Consider the following 19756-nt stretch of genomic DNA (forward strand, 5'->3'; position numbering starts at 1 on the left):
TGTGCATTTATTTGAATTTCGATTGATGCAGAGCGTTTTCTTTGAGCAGGTAAAATTAAAGGACAGTACATATATCTGACTGCTTGTATTAAAGGACAAGACTGTATTACAAATACATATAAAATGTTATACATATAAAACAAATTATGCATTTTAATACAATAATTCCTGTGCTGTGAAGTAAAATATAGAATTGTGTATGGAAAGCTTCGTCAATGCACTGTGATATCAAATTGAACCGAATCAATGACATGATAATCGTAAGCAAAGCGAACCATGAGACCAGTGTAGTTTCACACCTCTATGACATGATGTCATAAGATGTGACTATAAATGAGAAAGAAATGCCCTAACATACCTCGTTTTTTTCACATTTTGCAATCACAATGAGCTCATTTTAGTTCAATGCAGGCTTTATAAATGCGTCTCTTTGCAGCAGATTTTGTTTGTGTGTGACACGCATAAACACACTTACAATAAGCCCAACCAACAGCATTTTTTAAAAATGTTTGGTAGTTCTTTCGCAAAATGTAATGTAAACCAATTTTTTGGGGGGTTTTGTACATTGGCAGTGTTGAAAACCACTGTGAAAAACAAATGTATAATCAAATGAACTGAACCAAATGTGTTTACAGACTCACCTGACTATTGATATCGGCATTATGTTGCAGAAGAAGAGACACCAGGTCTTTATGGCCCCTGTCACACGCCCAGTGCAGGAGAGCTCGGCCCTGAACACAAAAATCATCATCATAACAGAGTTTTAAAAAAGGATGACATGGTGGCTCAGTGGTTGGTACTGTCACCCAGCTAGACATGGAGGCCTTTCTGTGTGGGGTATGCATGTTGGCATGGGTTTTCTACGGGTTCTACCGGTGCTCCGGTTTTATCCACAGTCCAAAGACATGCGCTATAGGTGAATTGGTAAAACTAAATTGCCCTTAGTGTATGAGTGTGTGTGTGAATGTGAGAGTGTATGGATGTTTCCCAGTACTGAGTTGCAACTGGATGGACAGCAGCTGCGTAAAACATATGCCAGAATAGTTGGTGGTTCATTCCGCTGTGGTGACCCCTGATAAATAAGGAACTAAGCCAAAAAAAATGAATTAATGAAATTGGCCTGAGTGTGTGTGAATGAGAGCATGTATGGGTGTTTCCCAGTGCTGGGTTGTGGCTGGAAGTGCATTATCTGCATAAAAACAAATTCCAGAGTGATTAGTGGTTCATTCCACTGTGGCGACCACACATAAATCAGGAATTAGTAAGAAATGTGAGTGAGTGCATAAGTTTTAACCCTTGTGTGCCGTTGGGGATGTTTTCATCCACTCTGGGGTGATTTTGAGTCTTAATTTGGCCACAACTTTCTCTGTTTTTCAGCAAATGGGGTGATTTTTGGTGACAAATCTTATTTTGACACATTTTAGGAAAATGCTTTGAAATTTTTTTATATTTACTACCCTTTCGTTATGTTTGTGGTTGTTTTTGCCCCACCGTTATGACATTTTTTTTAATTGCAAAGCCAAGACACCATATATTCATGCATTCTTGATCGTTACTATTTTTCCCTGTTGGGAAGAGGCAAAAGGTTTAATTTTTACTGTTGATCATTAGTTGCAGTGCAAAAAAGCATAGTTTCTTAATACATTTATTTTACAAACTCTCTTTCTGGCTTTAATAGCATAAAAAAAGAGCAGCAGCCAAGAGGCGTGCAGAATATTCAATGACAGCACATGTTTACAAAAGACCTCTGCCACCTACAAACCATAGACGCGTCTACTGACCACACATTGCACCGGTGGACTCCTTCAGATGGATGAATCCCTCCTCACCCCTAACACATTCATCTATTCCCTTTTGTTATGCAGACCTCTATAAAGTTAACTTCACAATAGATTTCTCCCCTCCAGAAAAAATAAATTATGCACAACAATTTATAACTCAGAGCCTTTAGACCCAACTATTTAATGACGTGCTGACAGGATGAGTTCTTCTCTGGCCACCGCGCAGGCGAGGGAGAAGGGCATTGTGGGAGGGAAAGATCACGGGCGCTCCAGAAACAAATTGCAGTGGGACGGGAGACTCTTTAGCAGTGATTGATGTGTTTGCGGGGACAAAAAGAGAGTAGACCCTTGATCAGCAGCGCAGGCCTGAAGCCGCTCGTCCCTATCAAGGCCGCAGAGTTCATTTTTCAGTGAAGGCCAATTAGATAAAGGCGACTCCTTAAGTCGTATTCCATGGCTGAAATGATATCGATCGCCACTGCTGCATGTTAAAATTGATATTTATGAGGCAGTCTGAAGCCTTACACCACAAGTTTTTTTTTTCTTCTTTTTTTTGGAGAAGAGGGTGTCCCCGGGACTGTTTGTCAAATTTTCATCAGAGATATAGCCAAACATTTTTCTTTTCTCCTACTCTCCTCCCAAGACGCTCCATTCTCTCAATCCACAGTATTTTGCTAAACAAATAAGCGTGGCATTTTGGATGTAGTACCATGATAATATCATGGTTTCTGAACATATTTTTCTTAATGCAGTTTAATAAAAAAAAAAATCAAACATTTAAACCTGGTATTAAGATTATATTTTGCCAATCTGTTCACTAGTAGAAAAACAAACAAAATAGAGTGTAATTGGAGTTTAAAATGTTTTGGTTTGTCTACGATTGACCACTTCTAGAGGTAGCCAAAAACGCATTAGATTGAGTGTATTGTACAAACACTTTTTGTAGTGTTTTGTAATATTCAAACTGCCGCAAAAGATGGCCGAACATGTGATTATGGAAAAAGAACGAAACACAAATGGCCACAAAAGTGAATTTAAACGCCTGTTAATACCAGACGAACACAGTAGAGCTGTAGCAAAAAATCATTCAAGAAATCAACTGTGCATTTTTAAAAAATGCATCGATATTCTCTCTTGAATCGATGGCAGATGGCACTGTATCCTATACAAACAGCCATATTCTGCGTGCATCCAATTCCTTACAAATACCACTTGAACTTGAGCATGGGCGTTGCTAGGCCTATGCCTAGTTTTAGGGGGGCTAAGTAGAAATATAGGCTACAGCCCCCTAAAACATTTGCAATTAGCTCATAAACTGTACACTAAATTATTATTTCAGTCCCCTAAAGTGTAACGACAATAGTTAAAAAGACAAAAGTTAATTTGAAAACGGCAGCAGAATTCGACTCCTTACACATTACAGTGCATGTGGCAGTTAACTATACCATACAGTCTTGCACAGACAGGATTAAATACAATGATAGAACCACTTAGTAAATGTACTCATTTCAACTGTCAGAGTCACTGACAGAAATAGAAACATCTTGTGTAGTCGTGTAAATTCTTATTTATTATTATGATTCAGATCGTGAAATTTGTGTATTAGCCTGTAGGTTTAAATATATATATATATATATATATATATATATATTTATGCCATTTAATATGAAAAGGTATTTATTTAATACATGGAAACAAAAAATGTACTTAAGCTAGAAAGTGGTTGTTACTACAGTAAACAGGTGTGTTAAGCCTATTTGGCTCATTCAGAACTCAAATGGCTATGCCTGTCCATACAATACTAGTTTAGCATACAGTGTAAAAAATGCAGGGTTCCACACAATTCATTCATGTTTTACCAACAAAAATCGATTAAGTTAATTTAACACTTTTAACAAATTTATGTGGATTGAACATAAAGTTGTCCGAATGAAATCTCAAGAATTGTGTTGCTTTAGCTCATTGTAATTAAGTAGTTTGCATAAGTAAAAAAATATATTAGGTTACTATATTTTTTGTATATATATTTTTTTCGATAGTCTACAGCACAAACCATCATTATACAGTAAACAGCCTAATTACCCTAACCTGCCTAGTGAACCTAATTAACCTAGTTAAGCATTTAAATGTCACTTTAAGCTGTATAGAAGTGTCTAGAAAAATATCTAGTCAAATATTACGTACTGTCATCATGGCAAAGACAAAATAAATCAGTTATTAGAAATGAGTTATTAAAACTATTATGTTTAGAAAGGTGTTGAAAAAAACTTCTCTCCGTTAAGCAGAAATTTGGGAACAAAATAAACAGGGGGGCTAATAATTCAGTGGGGCTAATAATTCTCACTTCAACTGTATATATGAATATATACATGTATATAGTTGAAGTCAGAATTATTAGCCCCCCTTTGATTTATATATTTTTTTCTTTTTGAAATATTTCCCAAATTAACGTTAAACAGAGCAAGGAAATTTTGACAGTATGTCTGATATTATTTTTTTCTTCTGGAGAAAGTCTTATTTGGTTTTTTTGTTTTTCTGTCAGCTAGAATATAAACAGTTTTAAATCTTTTTTGAAACCATTTTAAGGTCAAAATCATTAGCCCCTTTAAGCTATATCTTTTTTCAATAGTCTACAATACAAACCATCGTTATACAATAACTTGCCTAATTACCATAACCTGCATAGTTAACCTAATTAACCTAGTTAAGCCTTTAAATGTCACTTTAAGCTGTATAGAAGTGTCTTGAAAAATATCTAGTAAAATGTTATTTACTGTCATAGCAAAGATAAAATAATTCAGTAGTTAGAAGTTATTAAAACTATTATGTTTAGAAATGTGTTGAAAAAAATCTTCTCTCCGTTAAACGGAAATTGTGGAAAAAATAAACAGGGGGGCTAATAATTCTGACTTTAACTGTATATATAATTTTTTTTTTACCTCATAAGGAGCTGAGCCCACCTAAAATGAAAATCCTAAAATGAACACCTCGACCCTGAACCCTGAGTAATGTTCATAGTGAGCTGTATTTATATTAATCTCTTGACATTAAAAGCCAACTTTCATGACAAATGCACAAACCCTGTTTTGCAACTTTAAACAAAAAAAAAATCTGAACGATGCAGAATTGATTTCTGGACAAAAAATGTCACCACAGCTCTAGAAAAAGGTAACACCACTTACACTTAATGCATGTTAAACCAATGTACTGCCAACCCTGCAGTATTTTGTTGTAAGAGATTGTAAGACTTTACACAATGTCAGATTTATGGTAGGCTAATTAACAGTAATTAACCAACTGTCACAAAAACACCCCAAATGGTAGCTAATTGTATAGAGGTAGCTACTGTCATTATTTGTTCATTCTATATTTAACCATACCAGTTTCATTATAGCCATTTTTGTACGTGTATTTAAGCCTTAAATAATAATCACTGTTTTTTAAGCAGGATATGATCATATTAAAATTATTTGTAAAGCTTCATTTGACATAAGTATTAGATTCTGAAAGTTCAGCTTTGCCATGACAGGAATAAATCTTATACTAAAATGACCAATTTTACTGCTGTTACTATTCTTTTAATCAAATAAATGTCCAGTGCGCATATGAGATAAAAAAAGTCTCAGTCATTCCAACAAGATGTGTGCTTTCATTGACAATATGTCAGGAAACACAGCTAATCCTCAGGAAAAAACCTGCATCAGCTTCCTCAATTTCCTTGAAGAAAGCGGAAGAGGTCTAGAAAGAGTGGAGATATAGAAATCCCCCTGATTCCACCTTCCTGTCCCGTGTGCGAGGTCTGGATTAAGTGTGACAGGCATGAACTCTACATTAAGCAGGGCTCAGCACAGATGAATAGCAAAGCTCGGGCTTTACAATGTCCTTGCCAAAGAGGGTGGAGAACTGCCGGCTCAATTGGCTGTAATTGATGGGGCTGCTCCAGCACAAACACACACAGAAAAGGAAAGCTAGAAATTCTTGGGACATTTGCACAAATGAGTCCAGCCCTCTTTTGTTCAGGCAAAGGGGCTCGTGTCTGTCGGAGGCGTGCGTGGACCTGTCCACCGCAGGGCATTAGAGATATCTCCATTACAATACAACAGAAAAAAGAACACTATCTAGATGTCATAACAAACCAGGAAAAAACACTTATGAAAAGCACATCATAGGTGCATGTGTTAGCTTAAACTCCATCTGAATCAGAAATAAATGACAAAAACTTTATTCGTTCATTTTCATTTTGGCTTAGTTTCTTTATTAATCTGGGGTCGCCACAGCGGAATGAACCGCCAATTTATCCAACATATGTTTAACGCTGCAGATGCCCTTCCAGCTGCAACCCATCTCTGGGAAACATCCATACACACTCATTCACACACATATACATTTAGCTTACCCAATTCACCTATAGCGCATGTCTTTGGACTTGTGGTGGAAACCGGAGCACCCAGAAGAAACCCACGTGAACACGGGGAGAACTCGCAAACTCCACACCGAAATGCCAACTGGCCCAGCCGGGGCTCAAACCAGCGACCTTGCTGTGAGGCGATTGTGCTACCCACTGTACCACCATGCTGCCCCTATCGGAGTCATTTATAAAAAGATTGATCATTTAATGTTTCTCTCATGGCCGTACACACACAGTCAGCTGCGAAAAGGTAATGCAAAAACGCATTCAAATAACAGCAACTTTAGAAAGCGAAAGTAAAACCCGAATCCCAGACATTTAGGAGATTCAGAAACTACGGTCGGACACGTCTCTGTGGGTCTGCAAAGCGGGTGATGTGTGAGTGTTGATGACGGTTCTCACGCACACAGAACCAGCAGTAGGAAACGTGCAGAGCGAGAGAAAATTTTCCACTGGGTAATCAATCGCGAATGTTTGGCTTTCTTGGATGGATGCAAAAAAAGTGTAATATGATGATAATAATAGTATTATTCATGTGTCACCACCAAATATACTTGGGCGGCTGTTAATATACCTGGGCGGTTCGCCCAAGTAAAGTCAATGTGTGGGAAGCACTATACTGATATATATTCTGTATTAGTTAATATAAAGCAATGTTTTCTAGTTAAATTATTATTATTAAAAATATTTATGAAATTATTATTAAAAATATTTAAGACATTACCCATGGCAACTGTATTTACCTTCGGCTCACTAGCCTCAATTAAGTTTGATTTTTGGCTTCATAAGAAACAGTTTTGGCACCCCTGCTTTAGTCTATCTGGACAAATTAAATTGACTTATTCTCTTAGATAATTTGACCTAAATTAATAAGCCAGTCTGACTTAACTTTATAAATATGGAGTCTACATTTAAAAAAAAAAAAGTGCTAAAAATGAGAAAATGTTCAGTGTTGGGTGCTGGTAGTGCAGTATAACAGCATAACCGCTGTGGTTCTCCTCCAGGCCCCTGCACCCCTCTGTTTTCCATCCACCACCTTGAATAACTCCAGTTTATTCTGATGTATTGTCATCATCAACGGTGCGATTATTTCCTCACTGCTCTGCGCTTGGGTGCTCTTGTACATTAAGGGTAATGTATTTGACCCTGGGCAGAGAGGCTGACCTGCATGAGGTCAAATGGCAGCCATGAAGCTCATCTCAGCCCAAATTAAAGCACTGGCAACAGCCTCCGCTGAAAACATCAAACAGCATTATGTTGAGAGCAGAGCGAATGCGCCACGTCTCAATACTGCAGTGAGTTTGAGACGGCCACGGCTACAGGTCAGAAACACCGCCTCATCCCTCACAGTTCTGACCTTGAGCTGGAAGCACACAAACTACCAGCGCAATCAAGACACCCCCAGAAACACCTGAACAGAGATTTATTATTAATACATAATCTACTATAAATATTGTTTATATATAGATATAAAAAATTTACGAGTATTTATAATATTAATTATTTTAATGTATTAATAATATATACCCATTATTAATAGAATTAATTGGGTGCTCTTGTATGTATGTATGTATGTATGTATGTATGTATGTATGTATGTATATATATATATATGTATATATATGTATATATATATATATATATATATATATATATATATATATATATATATATATATATATATATAACCATTATTAACTAATAAAACCTTATTGTAAAGTGCAACCATTTTATTAATTAAATAGTATTTTATATTTTAATTTTCATTTAGTTTAAATTATAACTAAAACTGAATAATTTAAACAAATAATAAATATAAATAAAAAGCTAAAAGGGGCGACACGGTGGCTCAGTGGTTAGCACTTTCACCTCACAGCAAGAAGGTCACTGAGTCCTGGCTGGGTCAGTTGGCATTTCTGTGTGAAGTTTGCATGTTCGCGTGGGTTACCTCCGGGTGCTCTGGTTTTCCCCACAGTCCAATGACATGCGCTATAGGTGAATAGAATAAACTAAATTGGCTGTAGCGTATGTGTGTGAATGAGAGTGTATGGATGTTTCCCAGTACTAGATTGCAGCTGGAAGGGCATCCGCTGTGTAAAACATATGCTGCATAAGTTGGCGGTTCATTCCGCTGTGGCGACCCTAGATGAATAAAGGGACTAAGCCGAAGGAAAATGAATGAATGAAAAAGCTAAAAGTATAAAAATAAACCATTTAAAATTGCATAATAGAATAGAATATATAATAAATACAAGTAATGTTTCAAATAAAATGTCAAAAATGTGTGAAATTAAGTCCCATCGTTCTTCACTGTAACTGTAAAAAATACTTATTCTGACAATCACTTATTAAAATACTTTTAATTCTGTTATATTTCAAATGATTAGAAATGTTGACAAATGGATACAATCTAGCAGTTTGAAATCTAAAATATTTAAAATGACAATTAATCAGTATTCTGGGGCTGCACTGTGATCCGTCTACTCTATTGTTACACTGACACTGTAGTAGGTATTTTTTCAGGCCAAGTCTACGCAGCAGGTTTTCAAATTCACTAGTGCCCTCTAGAGGTCAATCTGCTGAACTGCAGCAGAGAGAAGAACAATGGTGGATTGACAAAGGCTGCCATCTGGCCGACCTGATGGAGAGCCAACTGCTTCCCCACTTTCAGAATTGCAGAGCTGAAATAAAGCAAACAGGCCAGTTGGTCACGATGGTACATGAATAAAAATGGGATGAGCGGATGGATGGTGCATCCAGTGACCTTTGGAGTTTTTAGCCATGTGGGAAATGCAGAGGACTGATCTCTTTAACTCAGAGAACAGGAGAGAAGTAACAGAAAGAGGCTGAGCTCTGATTCACAGAGCCCTACAAAATGAGCAGGGTATTTGTTCACTTGGCAAAACAAAACTCTTCAGTCACAAAGATCAGTGTTTTTGGTTATACTTGTGTGCAGTGAATAAATAATATTCTCCCATCCATTCATTCATTCATTTTCCTTCGGCTTATTCATCAGGGGCCGCCACAGCAGAATGAACCGCCAACTTATCCAGCATATGTTTTATACAGCGGATGCCCTTACAGCTGCAACCCATCACTGTAAATACACACTCATTCACACTCGTACACTATGGCCAATTTAGTTTATTCAATTCACCTATAGCACATGTCTTTGGACTGTGGGTGAAACCGAAGCACCCAGAGGAAACCCATGCCAACACGGGGAGAACATGCAAACTCTACACAGAAATGCCAACTGGCCCAGCCGGGATTGGAATCAGTGACCTTGCTGTGAGGCGAAAGTGCTAACCACCGAGCCACCGTGTCACCCTAAATAAATATTATATAATAATGAAAATACTGTCAAAAGTTTGGGATCAGCAAGTCTTTCTTATACTTTTATATTCACCAAAGCTGCATTTATTCAGTCAAAACTAAAGTAGAAACAGTAATATTATGAGTTATTACTGCAATTTAAAATAAAGGTTTTATTTTTTTAATATATTCCAAAGTTTCCTTTATGGCAAAGCTGTATTTTTAGCAGCCATTACCATCGTTTTTATGTAATATGATGCTTTAGAAAATAATAATAGTAACAGGTATATTTATTAATGCACAATTCCAGCGTTATGGATGTGACGTTTGCAGTAAAAACTCCAAACATAAATTTACATAAAGTATTTGTTAACATTACATTGAAACATCTGTTTATATTTTGCCGAACAACTCACCACAGAGTTATGGGATCAGAAAAATATCAACATGTAAACATTTTTTGTACTTTAAATGTAAAAAATAAACACGTGTTATGTATGTGACCAAAAAAGTCTGCGAGTTTACAGTGTACGACATACTTTGTAGAAATTCAGTGAATTTAACTGCACAACCCAAAAGAAATAATGCTAATCAACAGGAGAAGAGTCCGCTCTCTATAGAACAAAAATTATTGATTTTATTTGATTTAATATTTTCCCATTTATGATGAAAAAGTGTCATTGTGGATGTGGCATCTCGCCGTTATGGATGTGACAGATGTGAAATTGTCATTTGTGTGACTTTGGTAAATCAAATATAATTGTTTAAAAACATTGACAGATACATTAAGTATTTCCAATGTACTGTAAAATACTTGCTTACACAATAACCTTAGAAACGGGTTACGTATTATGTTGATAAAGGTTTCATTTATAAAGCTTTATAAAATGTATAGTAGCTGTTAAACGATTGGAAACATTAAGATTTGTTCATGTTTTGAAAGAAGTCTGTTCAACAAGGCAACATTTATTTCATTTAATAATAAATACAGTTCAGAAATTGTGTGACATATTATTACATTTTTGGGATTTGGGGTTTCCTCCGGGTGCTCCGGTTTGCCCCCAGTCCAGAGACATGCGATATAGGTGAATTGGATACGCTAAATTGTCCGTAGTGTATGTGTGTGAATTAGAGTGTGTGGGTGTTTCCCAGTGATGGGTTGCAGCTGGAAGGGCATCCACTGGTGACCCCTGATTAATACTAAGCTGAAAAGAAAATGAATGAATGAATTATTATACATTGTCATTTTGTTGTCCTGTTATGATCAATTTTTACATTTTAAAATACTTTATTTTTGGTTAAAATAGTACACAGTAGTACAATTTTATTGTGTTTTTGACCAAAGAAATAAAAGAAATGCTTTGGTGAGACTTCTTTCAAAATCATTTTTCAAACTTTTTAGTCACTTCTGTCTAATGATGCTTCACAAATCCTTTAATATCTTTATATGCTGCTTGGGCCTCACAGTAAGAAAGTCGCTGGTTCGAGCCCCAGCTAGGTCAGTTGGCATTTCTGTGTGGAGTTTGCATGTTCTCCCTGTGATGGCGTGGGTTTTTTCTGGGTGCTCCGGTTTCCCCCACAGTCCAAAGACATGTGTTGTAGGTGAATTGGATAAGCTAAATAGTGTGTAGTGTATGTGTGTATGTCCTGGTCCTCCAGATTGGGGGTTGAGCGTTGGACTAACAACCCATCTCATAAAGACTGGATGTTACGAAACGCCAATATGGTGCGGCTAAATATCAACTTCAATATAAATGGCCCTGGGATTAAGTAAGTAAGTATATGCTGCTTGAGAAACATTTCAAACTTTAGTATCATATATACATTTGATGTATTCATTTCTTTTGAATAAATCCTACCTCTTCGTCTCTTGTGTTCACGTCCACTGTTTTGGAGCTGATGGCCTTGCTGACGTGTTCGATGTTGTTCTCTCGACAGTAGTCGAAAATATTTTTGTCCTCTTCCCTGAAGTCAAACACAACAAAAAATAAATCATCTAAAAATTGATGATCACATCAAACATAAAAAATAAACGTCACAGAACAAACAGCATTAAATCCTTCAAAAGCAATAAGCAACAAGTTGATAAAATGTTGGGGACTGTAATAATATACATTTCAGTTTGATCACTCAGGATGAATATGTATTTGGGCTAAACGGATGTGCAGCAAATATCATGTTATTGGCAGCGTCTCATGGTAATACACACACGCACACACACATGCCAGGCGTTCACCACTCCCTTTTTAATTATTTCCCTCTCTAATCACCTTGTGGCATTTGGGCCAAGCCAGGCAGAGAGCGAGAGGGAGAGAAAGAAACGGGTTATACACGGCATGAGGTACAGTTGGTTTGAGAAATCTCATTAAGAGATTTACCCCTGCCCCTCTTGCCCATGCAGGATGGCAGATTAATTGCATTCAGAGCCCTATTGTGTGGCGGCTCCTCACTCTCATTACAGCATACTGACAGACTGGACAACTTCACATGAACTGATGTCTGCCAGTCAATCACTCCAGTACTGACTAATTCAATGATATGGTATCAATGCTCTGAAAATATATAAATATTGTACAGTATATACACATTAGGAGAGAAGTCTGAAACCACAGAGACAATTATTCTCCTTAACTTAAAGAGTTGTGTTGTGCCAAACATGTATGCACAAAAAGATTTTTTTAAGTGCTGAGCAAAAATGAATTTGCATTCAAAGTTTCTTTTGACCAAATATATGTGTGTGTGCTGTGTATATTTATTATGTATATATAAATGCACACATGCATGCATATATTAGAGAAAATGTTTTTTTTATATTTAGATATAAATTATACACTCACCGGCCACTTTATTAGGTACACCTGTCCAACTGCTTGTTAACGCAAATTTCTAATCAGCCAATCACATGGCAGCAACCCAATGCATTTAGGCATGTAGACATGGTCAAGACGATCTGCTGCAGTGAGCATCAGTTTGGGGAAGAAAGGTGATTTAAGTGAATTTGATTGTGGTATAGTTGTTGGTGCCAGATGGGCTGGTCTTCAGAAACTGCTGATCTACTGGGATTTTCACGCACAACCATCTCTAGGGTTTACAGAGAATGGTCCGAAAAAGAGAAAATATCCAGTGAGCGGCAGTTCTGTGGGCGCAAATGCCTTGTTGATGCCAGAGGTCAGAGGAGAATGGCCAGACTGGTTCGAGCTGAAAGAAAGGCAACAGTAACTCAAATAACCACTCGTTACAACCAAGGTCTGCAGAAGAGCATCTCTGAACACACAACCTTCACGTTGAACCTTCAGGCGGATGGGCTACAGCAGCTAAAGAGCACACCGGGTGCCACTCTTGTCAGCTAAGAACAGGAATCTGAGGCTGCAGTTCACACAGGCTCACCGAAATTGGACAATAGAAGATTGGAAAAACGCTGCCTGGTCTGATGAGTCTCGATTTCTACTGCGACATTTGGATGGTAGGGTCAGAATTTGGCATCAACAACATGAAAGCATGGATTCATCTTGCAGGCTGGTGGTAGTGGTGTAATGGTGTGGGGGATATTTTCTTGGCACACTTTGGGTCCATTAGTACCAACTGTGCATAATGTCAACACCACAAACTGCCAATAGATTCAATAGAGCACCTTTGAGATGTGGGGGAACAGGAGATTCGCATCATGGATGTGCAGCTGACAAATTTGCAGCAACTGCGTGATACTCTCATGTCAATATGGACCAAAATCTCTGAGGAACATTTCCAGTACCTTGTTGAATCTATGCCACAAAGGATTAAGGTAGTTCTGAAGGCAAAAGGGGGTCCAATCCGGTACTAGTAAGGTGTAAAACTGGCCGGTGAGTGTAAATGTATATGATTAAAATTATATATTAATTTAAATATCTATGTAACAAAATTGTTTTGTATAGTTTTGCTTCTATGTATGTGTGGGTATCACATATACATATTAAATATATAAAATACACACCAAACTTATTTTGGATGCGATTAAGCACTAATTTGTTTCTTCAGAACAAAATATACATTGAAACATTTTCAAAAGATACAATGAATTACAATACATAAAGTTGTACATTTATCCTAAATTTTGCTTCTTAACAAAATAAAGGTTTCATAAGCAAAATAAATGACATAATAAATAGGTATTAAGGCAGAACGTGTAACAGGGTTATAAATGAATCTTAAATATTGTTATTTTCAAAGTTTCAAGATTTCAAGTCACATTTATGACAATCACAATCCTATTTTATGGACTATATTGATGAAGGTCTCAGATACTGATCTTAATATCCTAACCTAACACATCTAATAACTCAAAAAACAAATCTTAACAAAACTGATGAAAAAACATATTGGAAGTGGCTTATGCCCATATATTCTTGCAGTAGACCTGGCCTTCTCTCACTTGTGGGAGAAAAGGATGAATATGTGAGTGTGTGTGGTTTTACTGTGACCCAGTGTGTCTGTGCCATGTGGGCATCATCTGTCTCTTGGGGCAACTAATCAATAAAACTGCTCATTCGTCACACTGATGCCGGCCTGTGCTCCTAAAGCCAGCACACACACGCGACGCTCGCAAACGCGCGCTTACACCTGATTAATAGCTCACTGATAAACGACATGGCATCAGCGATGCCGCTGAGGATGCTGGGAAGGTCACTAGCTACTCTGTCATTCCACATTGCTTGATCAACATTTTCTGACTAGAACAAGACCAAACAAAAGATAGGTATCCATGTTTTCACACACAGGCTTTAGTGAAGAGTATAGAGGCAAAACTATGCATAAATCTGTAAACAATGAAGAGGTCCTGTTACACCCATTTTACTAAAAGTAACAGATGTCTTTTAGACATCTTAGAAGATTAGAAGTCTTATTATAACATGCTGTAAATGCCTGTATTTGAGGCATGTGTGTCTCTTTAAATGCAAATAAGCTGCAGCTCCTAACCCCCCTTTCCAGAAGAGGGAGGAGCCTTTATAGCTTGTGCATTGGTTACTTCGACCTAAACAAACAAATGATCAGGGGTCCGTTTCAGAAAACCATCATTAGCCAACTAAAGTCGCAAGTTCCATTGTTACAAACATAGTTCATTGATTTGGCGTTTTGCGTCGCAAACTTGTATGTTTGTAACTACACCTCTGGAACTGTAGTTAGAAGCATAGTTGCTGGCTGTGTTCTATTTACAGTTACCCCCCTTATACCCTATTCATTTAGAACATTTTAACATTTAAACTTGAAATTAAAAAAACAAACAAAAAAAAAACAACATTAATGTCATCTCTCTTAGGTGTAATTTGCTTTCAACGCGTTTTTACAGTTCAGTTTTAGCGAAATTCATGTTTACAATCGCAATCATTATGGGTGTTTTACTTTATAACTAACATGGTTGAACGATGGATCTGCGACAAAGTAACTATGAGTTTTGGGAAACTTATCACTACATCATTCTTTTCCCAAACGATGCATCGTACTATGATAGTTCAGCCGTGAGTTACGTCGTTGTTTGGGAAATGCACCCCAGTGCCACTTTTAAAGTCTTGTCAGTTTAAATTGTTGTTACGCATTTTTGTAGCTCACCAATATGAAGTGCATGCACAGAAAGGCAGCACAAAATGCTTTTCTTACTTAGAGCTTTCTAAATATATTTAAAAATTCTTAAATCTAGAAGCATTTTTTTCCAGACAAGCAAAACATGTAGTCTTGTTTTAAGAAATAATATGTCACCATTTAGTGAAAATAATCTTATGTCAAAAGGAAATACAAAATTATTTGTGTAGCCTATTGGCAGACTATTTTAAGGAAAAACTTCACTTAATTTTGGTTATTTCTTAAAACAAGACTATATGTTTGCTTGTCTAGAAAATGCGTCTGGATTTAACAAATTTTTTAGATATTTGGACTAAAAACAAGACAAATAGATCAAGTAAGAAAAGCATTTTTGCAGTGCAATCAAACTGCAACTGTCAAAACATACAATATGTCAAAAGCACAAAAAACACAGTTTGGTTATGTCAAATTTAAACAATTGAAGAAGAAATTACACTTTTTTATATAAGTATATTAGACCTGTGAAACTGCATACTAGACCATTTTGAAACATTTACAGTAGTCAATGTTTGAAGTAGATCAAATCTTTCAACACTATTGACACCCATTCTTGTCTTTTGATAAACATTTTTGATCCACATCAAATGTTTTGGTCCTTTTAACATTCTTTAAAATTCTGTTCCTCAGAATAAAGAAAGTCATAAAGGTTTGGAATGACGATAGGGCAAATTAAAAAATGGGCAGGACTATCAGTTTAGGATCATTGGTCACACTTTACAATAAGGATTCCTCAGTTGATGTTAATGTTTTTACTATCATTAACTAATAATGAACAATACTAGTACATCATTTATTATTCATAGGTAAACATTTACTTATGCATCATTAAAATCCAAATTCATCCTTGTTTACATTAGTATATGCATCGTGAGTTAACATAAATGAAGAATGTACAACTTTTTTTTCCAATAATGTTAACAAAGATAAATAAATATGGTAACAATGGTGTTGATCATTGTTTGTTCATGTTAGTAAAAACTTTAACTAATACAACCTTATTGTAAAGTGTTATTAAATCATCAATTAGTGATACTAATTGTATTTTCACAGCAAAACAAAAGAAAAGAAGCAAATAATTTTAGGCCTCAAATGTCCCTGCTAAATCCTGCAGGTGCTGATGAACATGGACACACACACACTACACCTCATGTGAAAGCGCACTGCCCTCCAAAACAGGCTGGTATTCTGAAACGGACATCAATCAGATCAGATCAATCGCTCTTCTTGACATCCTCGCACAACAACTCATCCATCATGCATTCTTTGGAGGAGTTCTTCTTTTTTATAACTCTAACAGAAGAAAACACAACTCTCTCTTAACTGTTGTGAAAAAAGGTCTTAAAATTATATGTAATCCGACTGAGCTAACGGGCAATGCCGAAACCATTAAGACTTTCTAATGAAAACCTAACGAGAGGTTTGAATATGCAAGAGGGCTCTCAATCACCAAGCCTGGAAATTGGAAGGCAGTGAAGCAGTCTGCATGGTGTTCTGATTGGGTCACACCCGAAATGGGCTGCTCAGCGAGTGACAATTGGAAGGAGAAGAGGGGGAACGGGATGTTAATTGCCTCTTTGCTTTTTCCGTCCCCAATGAATGACTCGCATTCTCCCGGGACACGTCAACTTGGGGAATGAACCCCTGTTGCATTGATACTTCCATATATTTCTTTCATCCATCCATGCCTGGATCCGTTTTACATTCCTCTCATCGATAGAATCATAAAAAAAGTAATTAATCTCTACCGCTTCCCGAGGCCTCGTCACCCCCTATGCATGCATACTAATACTGTTAATTTAGGAGGTAAAACCCTGTGAATTCAGCCCTTAATTTGTCTCGTTTAAGGGGGGAAGAAGCACAGGGGGCATCTGGCATCAGTGAGCTCCATGAGCAGGAAAATGAATCATGGCTCGCTGATGCAAGAGTGATCCCCGGATCCAATAAATAAAATGAAAGATATTATAATAAAATCATCGTATTTATAAGCGGGACCTGTTACCTTATCTTTTCCTCTTGGTATAGAGAGCTAACTGCTGGCCCACCGAATCCAGTTCGCTTCTCTCCTCCCCGTCGCTCTGAAGACTGAAAAAGAGACAAATCAATGTCTTATGTCCAATGAATTAACTATTAACTATAGTCTACGTCACAATTATAATTATGAATACAACTAATACGGTACATTTTTAGTTACAGTGTAACTTTGTTTAACTGAGTAATATTTATTAATGTACTTAGTATATGTTTAGGGTTATAATCAGGCTACGAATTACACATTGACGATTGGGGGAGGTTAACATTATCAGTAATGTAATCAAATGTACACTCTCAGAAATAAAGGTGCAAGAGCTGTCACTGGGGTGGTACCTTTTCAAAAGGTCCATATTTGTACTTAAAGGGCATATATTGGTACCTCAAAAGTATATATTAGTACCTAAACATTTCAAGAGGTACATTCAATATGAACCCTCGAGGTATTACCCTTTAAGTACAAATATGTACCTTTCAAAAATGTACCACCCCAGTGACAGCTTTTGTACCTTTATTTCTGAGAGAGTACTGTATGTATTTATTATATTTGCCTCTAATTTATTAATAAAATGTATTTAAGTTTTCAGTGTTTTGTGGGATATTTTGTGTATTCTGACCTACATTATCGATTAGCTACTTATAAGGTTACTGTAAGTCAAACTATGCATCTAATTTGACTTTACTTTTAGGCTATATGTAGAAACAATCAGCTATTTTATGAGAAAACAGTCTTGTGAACAGTTACGTTGTATATCGGTGCTCTAGATCTGCCGGATTCCGACTGTTTCAGACTGTTAATGAGTTTTAAATGGATATTTATATATCTATAATTAGATGTTAATTAGTTTTAATTATTAACATTATTATTTAAAATGCAAAGCAGAGCAAATTATTTCTCAGTATTAAAGAGCTGACCCCCAAGCGGATCAAGCGTTAATCCGGAAGGTCAGCAAACCCCCCTGTAATTCGCACCCTGGTTATAACGTGGTTTAAGTTTAGAGTGTATTGCATGTAATGTTGTGTATTTAATTGTAATTACTACAATAAGTTCATGGAACATGTACCAAGGACACTTTAAAATATAAATTTATTAATTCCTTAGTCTCTATTTCAGAGGTCACCACAGTGGAATGAACCACCAACTTATCCAGTATATGTTTTATGCAGAGAATGCCCTTCCCTTTTTCAACAATGTAAAATTTTACATTTCATCTTAAAGTCGGCGACGCGGTGGCGCAGTGGGTAGCAGGATCGCCTCACAGCAAGAAGGTCGCTTGTTCGAGCATCAGCTGGGTCAGTTGGCATTTCTGTGTGGAGTTTGCATGTACTCTTCGTGTTGGTGTGGGTTTCCTCGGGGTGCTCCGGTTTCCCCCACAAGTCCAAAGACATGCACTATAGGTGAATTGGGTTAGCTAAAATTGGCCATAGTGTATGTGTGTGATTGAGTGTCTATGAGTGTTTCCCAGTGATGGGTTGCAGCTGGAAGGGCATCTGCTGCGTAAAACATATGCTGGATAAGTTGGCGGTTCATTCTGCTGTGTCAACCCCAGATTAATAAAGGGACTAAGCCGAAAAAAGAAAATGAATGAATTAATGAATCTCATTGTCAAGAAATGCTTCTAAATCATCACATTTACACACATCTCAATTTTGTGTGGTGCGGCATTATTTTGTCTTTCTGGTGTTTCCCGCTGTCAAATGAGCAGTCCAGCGAAATGACAAAGAAAGCTGATCCTGATTGGTCTTCGTGCGTGCATTAAAAATGCTGATTGGCTCACAGAAAAAACCTTATAGAGCCAAGCTCTATAAGAATATGTGGATAACTCAAATTTGACAAAAATGTCAGATAGAACCTTACAATTCTAAGGTGACGATATGTTAATTTTGCTGAAAATTCCTGAACATTGCTAGCACTATCGATTGGAACAGAATGAGTCATTTTTTCACATATAAACAATTAAAAAAACTAATCTGCTGATCAAACAGGGTATGAAATTATACAAAAAGCAAAAAGTATCCCTCAGCAGACAATTTTCAAAAGAGATCTACAATAAGCCTCTACTGAGCTCAAACCTGACAGAAAACTGGCAGGATGTTGCACATGTTGCTAGACTTGACGGGTTTTGTACTTCTGGCATCATTATGTTCACTTTCGTTTAAACTGAACGGCATTTGGCAACAGCATAAGAGAGAGCACAAAGGACTCTGGGTATTCAACCACTAGTGGAACTCACTGAGAAATAGATTCAATTTGCAAGCCAGCTCTATTATACAGCAATTTTAATTCAACGACTTAAAAATATTACAGTTTCGAGCAGAAAAGTGCTGCATCTGCACTTCTGTCTGAATAGAAGGCTTGTATTAAAATAGTGTAAATTCCTGCTCTCCTCTTTTCTTCTTCCACAGCAGCTGCGCGTAACAACAAAAGTGCACAGGAGGTCAGAAATTGCCTATTGTCTCTCCAACCAACTCCACTCTCTCTCTTTATCTTGTAATGGAGCTGCCTGGCCTCTTTTAACACACTAACACAATCAGTTCCTTCTGTAAGGTGGGGAATTTGTTTATGTGCTTTTCTGTATGCCAACGAGATTACATTTCTTGCAGTACTATA

General features: G+C 36.8%; 1 protein-coding gene across 1 annotated transcript in view; it reads right to left on the reverse strand.

The window, feature by feature from the left end:
• acbd6 (acyl-CoA binding domain containing 6) overlaps positions 1 to 19756 on the reverse strand; it is a 59158-nt gene that overhangs the window by 33227 nt on the left and 6175 nt on the right. Inside the window, exons 4-6 of the mRNA XM_056463929.1 lie at positions 17117 to 17199; positions 11364 to 11469; positions 642 to 731 (exon numbers count right to left, since the gene is read on the reverse strand). Of these exons, the coding sequence (XP_056319904.1) occupies positions 642 to 731; positions 11364 to 11469; positions 17117 to 17199 (279 nt within the window). The remainder of the gene's footprint in view (positions 1 to 641; positions 732 to 11363; positions 11470 to 17116; positions 17200 to 19756) is intronic.

This window comes from Danio aesculapii, chromosome 8 (genome assembly GCF_903798145.1).
Source record: "Danio aesculapii chromosome 8, fDanAes4.1, whole genome shotgun sequence".
Classification (NCBI taxonomy): Eukaryota; Metazoa; Chordata; class Actinopteri; order Cypriniformes; family Danionidae; genus Danio; species Danio aesculapii.